Here is a 9,941-nt window from a genome sequence, read left to right on the forward strand (position 1 = left end):
GGATGCACAGATGGATGGATGGATGCATGCATGGATGGATGGATGGGTGGGTGGAAGAATCAACAGTGTGGAGCAGTTGGGAAAGTGGCTGTCTTAGTCCATATGAGCTGCTAAAACAAAGCACCATGGACTGGGTGGCTTATATACAAATAACTTTTGCTAAGTTTTTGAGCTGCTAAAAAAAAGCACCATGGACTGGGTGGCTTATATACAAATAACTTTTTCTCACAGTTCTGGAGGCTGGAAGTCTGAGATCAAGGTCCTGGCAGATTCAGTGCCTGGTGAGAGGCCATTTCCTGGGTCAGTCGTTTTTTGGTTGTTTTGTTTTTGTTTTGCTATAACTGCACATGGTGGAAGGGGCCAGGGATCTCTCTGGAGCCTCTCTGATGAGGGCACTAATCCCTTTCTTGAGGGCTCCACTCTCAGCATCTCATCACCTCCCAAAGGCCTCGCCTCTAAATACCCTTGTGTGGGGGGTTAGGGTTCAGACTGTGAATTTAGGAGATGCAAACATTCAGTCTGTTCTCTGTGGCCTTTATTTTTTCCATACAGATGAACAGAGGATGGGAGACTAAGTGTCAGGAATTCTGGAGGTGAATCCCAGCTCTGCAAGCCTGGGCAAGTGGTGTCCCCTCCCGGGCCTGCTTCCTACCTGGGCCCTGCCAGCACCCACAGCGCCTACCTCAAGGAGCTGGGTTTGGGAGTCAGCACTCGAACTGGAGGGCCCTGAGCGCTGGCCTGAAGGTGGGGCTGGCTGTAGTTACACAGACTCACGGCTGGCCACTTCCCCGCTGCCCTGGGTGGCTCAGGGACTTGGTGAAGAGCTAGTTTAGTGTCCCACGGGCTCTGGAAGCTCCTTGGAGGCCCTTCTTTGGGAGGCCAGCCTCTGCTTGAGCCTAGACCCTGCAGAAGCACAGAGTGGCCCAGGGTCTGAACGCTGGCTCCGTCATGGCTGAGGCACTGAGCCTCAGCTTCCTCATCCATCAAATGGGTGATAATAGGACCCCATGGGCTGGCTCTGAGGATGTATGATTGTGTGGTGCCCAGGACACTGCCTGCTTGAGAAATGGCAGCCATGAGGCTTATTCTTATTGTTCCTGGTTCACATTTGTGTTCCATAAAGAGACCCCGTTTAGGGGTTTTTGAAGCTACCTCTCTGGGAAGTGAGATTCTGTGACTCTGCCATTGTGGCCGATGGGGTTGTCAGCCAGCCTCCCCCAGTGGGGTTTACTCAGTCCTGCTTCAGTCTCGGCCAGCCCCCCTACCCATCCACCCATCCATCTCTGACATATTACCCTCCCCCCCTTAGTTCTGTTCTATGTGGTGCTCTGATTTCCATGGACTCAGGGCTGAATCTGGGAGCAGGATTGGGGATCAGTCAATGGTTAGAGGCTGGGCTCAGCCTGTGGCCACATCAGGGCTCCGTCTAGGACAGGGGTCAGAGTGGGGACCAGGGCACAACATAGGCTCAGCCCACAAGTAGTACTGGGTACTGCTCACCTGCCTTGGGTCTCACTCAGTGTTGAGACTGGGCTCTGTCTGTGACTAGAACCTTAGATGGGTTCCTGGAAAGCGACTCTGCACTGGAGGACTGCATGCGGGTTTACTGGGGCGAGCCTTCTGCAGACACACCTGGAAGGAAAGAGGAAGGCAGCACTGAGCAGAAGGAGAAGCTGACTGGCCACCAGGCTGCCACAGAGGCCCCTGCGGGGTTCCCTGGAGCTGTGACGATCCTTCCGAATTGTCCCAGTGGAGGCCAGTGAGTCAGGCACTGGCCCCCAGCTGCCCGAGCAGGAAGCAGAGCCCAGTGAACCATCTGCAGCCAATGTTCCCAGCAGCTGAGTGGGTAACTGGCTCTGAAGGGGGACTCTGGAGCCCCCATGGTCCCCCACAACCAGCCCCAGGGCCCTGGCTCAGACCAGGGTCTCAGCCAAATACTAGGAGTAGAAGAATGACGCGCAGGGACTGGACAACCCCACAGCACAGGCTCTTTGTCCCCAGCTTTCAGCACAGGGCCTGGCTGGGCAGCACAGGCCTCAACTCACAAATGGAGGAAGAAGAGAAAGTGGGATGTGAGACTAGCCAGGCGGCCTCCACCAGAGGCTCAGAGAGGGTAGGCCACCTGCCTGAAGTCACACAGCTGCTCAGGGCAGAGCCAGGCCTGGAACCCAGGACTGGCTGAGTCCAGAGCTTATGTTCTCTTGACAACACCAGGCTGTGAGCTTATTAGAAAGCAAAGGCTGGGAATGGAACGAGGAGAGTGCTCTGCCCAGTTCTTGGTGCAAGAGCTGGTGTCCGCCAACTCTGGCTGCCTCTGGCTAGGCCCCCAGGACCCGTGCCCAGGGGAGGGAGTGGCATCTTGCGGGCAGGCGGTCCTTCTTAGGTAATGAGGCCCAGCCAGCGGTTTGCAGGCCTTACAATGTGAATAATTCATTTGCAACCAAGTCTGGGAATTAGAAACTGTTACTGGATGATTTATTTAAAAGGGGCTGCTGGGGAGAGGGGAGGAGGACTTTGAAATATAAGAGGAAAGTGCCTGTAGATGGATTTACAGAGGCCAACAGACCTGGGTTCCAATTCCAGTTCTGGCTCCTTCTTGTGTGACCTTGAATAAGTGGCTTGACCTCTCTGTGCCTCAGTTTCCCCAGGTGTGAAACAGGGACAATAGAGTAGTTAGGAGGATTAAATGAGTCAAAATTTGGAGAGTGCTTCAAATCATGTCTGGCTCATAGTAGGTGCTAGCAGGTGAATGAATAAAGGAAAGCTTATACACAATAATGGGAACCAGCTTAATTAAGCATCTGCTTTGTGGCAGGTCTTGCGCCAAAAACTTTACATGCAATATCCCACAGCACTCACATAAAGTGGGCATTAAAATAAGTATTATTATACTTATGTTAGAGATGAGAAAGTAGAAGCTCAGAGAGGTTAAGACACCTGCTCAAGCTCACACAGTTTGTCCTGGCACAGCAGGGATCTGAACCCAGCCAGGCCTCACTGACTCCAGGGCCTGCACACTTATCCATATTCCCATGTCGCAGACTTGGCACACAGCTGGTGTCTAATAAATGTCCACTATTGAATTTGATTTTTTTTTTTTTTTTTTTTTTTGCTTCTTAGGGCTGCACCTGTGGCATATGGAGGCTCCCAGGATAGGGGTTGAAGTGGAGCTACAGCTGCCGGCCTACACCACAGCCACAGCAACATCAGATCCAAACCGTGACTGTGACCTACACCACAGCTCCTGGCCACACTGGATCCTTAACCCACTGAGCAAGGCCAGGGATCAAACCTGCAACCTCATGGTTCCTACTCAGATTTGTTTCTGCTGCACCACGACAGGAACTCCGAATTTGATTCTAATAACAAATCCAACAGGGGGTCAGGGAGATCGTGGTCCCTATTTCTCAGATGAGGGATCTGAGGCTCAGAGAAAGATGTGACTTGCTCCGTGTCCCACAACCCCAGAGGGAACTCAGGTCTGAGGCCTCACGGCCATTGTCACAGCTGTAATGCAATGGTGCTCTGGACAGCACTCCGGGGGCAGAGGCTCTGTCTTGGTTTTGCCTTCTTAAATATCAGATGGGGAGAGGAGGAAAGTCCCTGAAGGTAGGTAGTGGGTGGACTCTCTCCTCCTGTCTTTACTCTGTCCCACCCCAGAAGATACACTGGAAGGCACCCACTCAGCACTCCCAAGGGGTGAGGGGGGTGCGGCAGAGCTGGGGCTGGGGGCCATGGAGCCCCCTGATCCTCCAGGCCTTTTGCTATGAACCCAGCCTGGCTCCTCCGAAGGGCATGGTCCTTGGCCTCCCACAGGGGGTGGTGCTTTGTCCATCTCAGATTCCCAGGCCCCTGCAGAGGCCTGGCAGGGTCTCTGGACCCTCCAAGCTGACCTTGAGGTCGGCACAGCCTGCATGTGAGCAAGCGGATAGGGCTGTTTAGCCCAGAGTGGCGGCCTATGGGCCACAGGGCTGTGTGTGTCTGGAAATGAACAGGAGTCTGTGTGTTGATGCGTGAGTGGTGTGTGTGTGTGTGAGTGGTGTGAGTACAGGTGTGCACTGAAGGCTATTTCTGAATCTTGTGTGTCTATTCGTAGATATGCACAGGGGTGTGTGTTTGTCCTGTGCAGTTGTCTGTACGTATATGAGCTTTAGATTTGGAATGATCAGGTGTCTGTGTGTGAGCACCCGTGCATGGATATGAGCAGGTTCGCATGTGTACTGGGGAGATGGGGGCACTGCGGGGACCTCTGCATACTTCTGGCCATACAAGGATAGGTGGGTGTGAGTGAATCTGGGAGTTTGTGGAATCTTGCATGTGTCCACGTATCTATGTATCTGCGTCTGGAGAGTATTTCCTAGGCTGTGTGTGTGTGTGTGCGTGCGCATGTGTGTGTTTAGAGAGAGAGAGGCCAAGTTGGGAATCTGGAGTCTTTGTTCCAAGTCCAACTTCACCATGTGGCCTCAGATAGATCTGCCCCCATCTAAGCCTCAGTTTCCCCTGTGGGAAATGGGAGCTTCGTTCATTTGGGCCCCAAATTCGGCTCCGCCAAGGGGGCCACTGGATGTGAGCTCTGATCGTGTGTGGGCAGATTTTGCCACAGGTTATTAAAACCCGCTTCTCATTATTTGGGGCTTGGATTTGTTCTTTCCTTCAGATTTAAAAGTGGATTTCCTGTTTCAGTGTCTCCATTTGTTGTTATTCATTCTTTGTTTTCACTTTTTTTTTTTTTTTTTTTGTCTTTTTGCCATTTCTTCGGCCACTCCCGCGGCACATGGAGGTTCCCAGGCTAGGGGTCTCATCGGAGCTGTAGCCACTGGCCTACGCCAGAGCCACAGCAACGCAGGATCCGAACTGCATCTGCAACCTACACCTCAGCTCACAGCAATGCTGGATCCCTAACCCACTGAGCAAGGCCAGGGATTGAACGCGCAACCTCATGGTTCCTAGTTGGATTTGTTAACCACCGTGCCATGATGGGAACTCCTGTTTTCATAAAAATTTTAAAGTTATACTATTTAGATTCAGCTAGAGAGGCCAAATCGGCCTTTCCAAAAATTGTAATTCTGCCATTCCCTTTCCTGCGGCTGGAGTGATCCTCTGATCCATCGCAAATGCCCAGCTGTCCTGGCATTGCCCCCAAGGCCAAGGATCCCCTCTCTGGCGGCATCCAGACTCTCAAACGGCAACCCATCCTCCCTCCACCTCTGGGCCACCCCGCTCTCTGTGCTCCCTCTACGCTGCCCTCTGCCCCAGGCCTGGAACCTGCCCACAGACTCCCCTCTCCCTAGGATGCTACTTCCTCTGCCCCTGGGGATGATGTGGGAGGTGGCTCAGGGGAACCCCCCCACCCCAGTTTTTGTAGGAAGTGGAGCATGGAAAGACTCTTCCAGTCTACGACCTGGTCCGGTTTGGGAAGCCCTGGTCCATTCCTATCCCCTAACCGGGAGCAGCAGAGTTGGCTGGGATTGGTGTTGCCTCTGACAGTGGTGTGACCTTGGGTGGGTCACTCCCCTCTTGTGGGGGTAGGGGGCAGGGCACAGAGTGACACTGAACACAGGCGGTCAGTGCTTCTTGTCTGCAGTCCCCAGCTTCTGCCCCCACTTACCTCCCCCCAAAATGCTCCCCAATGCCTGCAAACCAGTGGCTGGAGGACGAGGAGGCTGGAGACAGTGAGTCACTGGACTTGGGCCCGGCCCGGCAGGCAGGATCCACAGAGCCTACACCTGAGCCTTGGGGTGGGTCCAGTTCCCCTCTGAGAAGGTGGTGGAGGCAGCGGCTGCTGGGAGAGGGCAGCCTGGCCTATCCTGGAGCTCCCTCTAGTGTCTCTAGGGGGCCCTGCAGCCTGTCCTTCAGGATGGAGAGGACGGGGTTGCCCGGACCCCCCTCCCCAACTGGAGCCATCTTGCCAGCCCGCCTCCACCCTCATTCATCCACCACCGGCAGTTCACCGGGCTGGGATCCCAGGGTACCCACTGGCCTTCTCCCTCTTTCTCAGCCCCAGCAGACGCCACATTCGGCTGTTTCTGCCGCTCAAATGCCACCCTCATCCAGTCCTCCACCCTCATTGTCGTCCTAACTCAGACCTCATGCCCTTTCGCTGGACTGCTTCTACTCCTGCCCTCCTGCAGCGCACCTCCTCCCGGAAGGCACTCTGCCCCATGTAAACCTGGTCACGCCACCCCCGCTGTAACTCCTTCTACGGCCCCCCAGTGCCCCCAGGACCAAGCCCACCCTCCTTGGTATCTTATAAGCCCTGCGTGAACCAGCCTCTGCTGATTACCCGCCTCCCCTCCATCACAGCCCCTCCACTCCTGACCTCAGGTAATATTCACCTGTTGCGTGGAGGAAAGACACCTGTCTGTAAATGTGAGCCCAGAACCCAGGTCTGGCTCACAGAGGAAAAAAGAGCATTTCTGCATGAATGCTCTGAATTTTAACATACACTGAATTGGCCAGGAATACCACTTTCATGTACAGTGAAGAAGACTGCTCTTTATCTTGTTCAGAATCTTACCCAGAGTTGTCTCCATTTGGGAAAATCACATACTTAGTGTCAACAGCGCTTGTGGTATTTGAGTTGCCAACACATCACTCTGCATAGGTCTGCATTTGGGGCTGTCACATTCAAGGCACAAGCGTCTTATCATTTTGTCATGTCTTCTAGTCAGTAAGAGTATTTACAACTTGAAATACATATCATCTTAAATTTAACCAACACTCATTCAGCTGGTAACACGTGCCAGACACTGTTCTAAATGTTTATGAATAATTATGCATTTAATCCTGATAACAACTCTATGCAATAAAGTGCTGCAATAGGGAAAAAAGAAACTTTTTGACTGGGGAGCTGAGCACAGAGATGTTAAGTAACTTACCTAAGGTCACACAGCTGGGAAGTGGACAAGCCAGGATTTGAACCAAAGTCTGAGTGCTTCCCATCAGCCTATAATGGCTTGCTCTGACATTTCGGTAGGGGCCCTGGGATCATTTTCGCTGGGCAATTGCACACATATGTATGTCATTTCATTTAATAAAAGCTGATACACGGTATCTGTTACCATGGGGGAGTTGAAAGAGGGTTAAGAACCATAGATGGAGAGCTGAGGAGAGAGCTGGGCTGGTCAGGAAGCTGAGGCATAACCGTGCTCACCTGGGGAAGGTCATCTGAGAAGGGCAGGGGGCTGGGAGCAGATCGGGACACACCCTAACATTCTGGGAGAAAAGGGGGCAGGAACAGCCAGGCAGGTAGGAGGGAAGCCAGGGGAGAGAGTTCCAAGGAAGGAATGGGTGACAGTGGGGACCCGGTGACGTCAGGGCCCCACACCTGGCCACAAAGGGAGCGGGGTTACCTGAGCCAGGAGAGCTGAAGGAGCAGAGGGGGCTTTGCTGGGGCTGTAGCCGGAAGTGCTCCAGGGCAGGGAGAGAGTGGGAGAAACATCAGGCCTACCCCCCACTGACCATCCATAGGGATCAGCAGGGCGGAGAGGGGAGTAGGGGACCCACAGAAGAACCACACAGCCCCTGAGAAGACATGGGGCAGAGGTCACCTTGGAAGAGTCTTTAGTGGGGAGCAGCCCCGAGTCACCATCCCCTCCCCCATCCGGGCCCAGGGGCAGCAGTCCACTCTTCCCAGTTCTCTGAGGCAGATACTTGGTGTTTTTTTTGTCTTGTGTCTTTTCGGGGCCGCACCTGAGGCACATGGAGGTTTCCAGGCTAGGGGTCTAATCAGAGCTGCAACTGCCGGCCTACACCACAGCCACAGCAATGCAGAATCCGAGCCACGTCTGTGACCTACACCACAGCTCATGGCAACACCAGATCCTTAACCCACTGAGCGAGGCCAGGGACCGAACCCGCAACCTCATGGTTCCTAGTCAGATTCATTTCTGCTGTGCCACGATGGGAGTTCCTGAGGCAGATACTTGTATTAACCCCATTTACAGATGGGGAAACTAAGGTTCCGAAAAGTAAAACAGATCAACAAAATCTTGCCTAAGGGCACAGGGCAGAATTAGGATTCAAACCAAGGGGGCCTGATGCCAAAGCTACCCAACCACTAAGCTTTACTGCCACATCCTCCTAAGGCTCGTGGGCACCTCAGGACTGGGTGCCCTTGACCTGGGAGCAGGCAGCAAATAATTCCTGAGTTGTGTGGAATGCAGTTAGTCAACCTAGAGTCAGAGGTTGGAGGAGGGGAGAGGGGGTGGCATCAGGCAGATCCCAGTTTGAATCCCACCCCCCATCCCCCGCACCACCACCCCTCCCCCGGCTGTGGGACTCTGAGCAGCCAGTCTCACCTCTCTGGGTCTCAGTTTCCTCATCTGTAAAATGGCGTCAGTGCTGCCCTTGCAGTGTCCTTGAGGGGCTAAAATGAGGTTACGTGTTGGTTTGTTCTCCTCTTCCTCACCGCCCTCTCCCCCAGGTCGGGAGGTTAGAGGCAGTGGACCCTCCGGATGGACCGTCTTCTCAGAGGGGCTGACCCACTCTCACTGTCTCTTCTCGGGGTGCGGACCGGGGGGTTGCGTCAGGATGGTGGGTCTAGCCTCAGTCCTGCCTGCCACCCGCCGACTCCCGGGCCCCCTCCTTGCAGCTCACAAGGGGCTCCCTCTGCCGGTGCTGTTGAGATCCCGCATCCCTCCCTCCCCGCCCTCCAGGACCCCTCAGGACACTCCCGGTTCTGACCACAAGGTGGCGCGTGGCGGCTGCGGGACCGGGGCTGGGGGCAGGGCCCGGACAGGCGCTCGGATTAGGCGCCCTTCTGACTTCGGAGCTCCCTGTGAAAGCCGGTGTTTGGGTCTGAGCATCCGGGGACCCAGCGGGCTGTGGCAGCCTCGTGGTCCTCCTGTTCCCCTTCTGCGGCTCCCTGGATCTCTGAGAAGCAGAATAAAGGGAACTTACCCTGCCGCTTCAACTCACTGTCATCCCCATTTTAGAGATGATGAAACTGAGCCCCAGAAAAGGAAGTCAGGTGCTGAAGTCACTCCCTAATCAGTGGCAGAGCGGGGCTCAAAGCTGGATCTATTCATCTGACTGGGCTTCCGGGGTAGGGTTGGGGTTGTCTGTGAGAGGCGGGGAATTAAAAGTGATTTGGGACTGTGGGGGCTTCCAAAAACCCAGGAGGGCACGTGACAAGAGGGTGGAGACAGGGCGGGGAGGCAGACCCCTGTCCACCTCTGAGCTCTTCCCCAGCGCTGGAGGACCTCCGAGCCACCTGCTGCCACCTGTGCCCTGTGTGACCCCCACTGCTCTCTTCCCTGAGCGGGCCCCAGACCACTGTCTGTCCCTTTTGTGCGGCCTGGAGCTCCATCAATGTACAGGGCTGTCTCTCCAGACTGTGCCCTCTGGGTGTCAGGGACACATCCAGAGCCCAGCATAGGGCCTGTGTGGCCCGAGTCCATGGTCACTGAATTGGGCCACACAGGGCTGAGTTGGCAGGGGCCAGCTGCTCATTTCAGGAAGTTCTTTCAGCAAGGGGATTCTCCTTTCACTGGAGCTGAGGGCAGAAGGAGAATGGGCTGTTTTTTGATGTTGTAGTGCCTTTGAGATGACCTAGATTCCTGGGTCAGGTCCCCACAAGAATGCCTCCTCTCCACCCAAAACATTCCCCCCTCCAGCCTGGAGCAAGCAAATGTCAAGTGCAGCAGGAGACTATAAGGTTAGACAACAAGAAGGACTTCCCAGCGGTGGAGCCAGAAAACTTACCGCTTCATGAGAGCTGCTGTTCAGTAGAATGGGCTGCCTTGGATTGCAGGGAGTTTCCTGGAGTTGTAAACAGCAAAGGCGGGGGATCTAGGCCACAGGAGAGAAACAGAAAAGTTTAGAGGGCTGTGGTGGGAGGGGCTGTGTGTGGCAGTATGTGGGGCCCAAGGGAGTGGAAGGGGGTGGTGGGACCAAGGGACAGTGAGAAGGAAGAGCTGCTAGAAGCTGGCGGTGGGTTG

At 54.6% G+C, this 9,941-nt stretch overlaps 1 protein-coding gene across 11 annotated transcripts in view; it reads right to left on the minus strand.

The window, feature by feature from the left end:
• Nucleotides 1-9,941, minus strand: part of LOC102165127 (uncharacterized) — a 44,679-nt gene that overhangs the window by 23,959 nt on the left and 10,779 nt on the right. For 7 of the 11 annotated variants that reach the window (XR_014827695.1, XM_084996711.1, XM_084996739.1 and 4 more), the window contains 2 exons: nt 9,706-9,792; nt 1,501-1,632 (listed from right to left, as the gene is read on the minus strand). Coding sequence is in view for 10 of the 11 variants with exons in the window: in XM_084996711.1 (XP_084852837.1) it covers nt 1,546-1,632; nt 9,706-9,792 (174 nt within the window). In the remaining variant the exon portion in view is untranslated. Of the gene's footprint in view, nt 1-8; nt 1,633-8,300; nt 8,369-8,685; nt 8,875-9,705; nt 9,793-9,941 lie in introns of those variants that run through there. The other 4 variants (XM_084996702.1, XM_084996705.1, XM_084996740.1 and 1 more) reach the window with 3 other exon arrangements.

Source organism: Sus scrofa, chromosome 1 (genome assembly GCF_054392235.1).
Source record: "Sus scrofa isolate SSC_HxYL_T2T_F1_AM1 chromosome 1, Sscrofa_HxYL_maternal_Yorkshire_Landrace_v2.0, whole genome shotgun sequence".
Lineage (NCBI taxonomy): Eukaryota > Metazoa > Chordata > Mammalia > Artiodactyla > Suidae > Sus > Sus scrofa.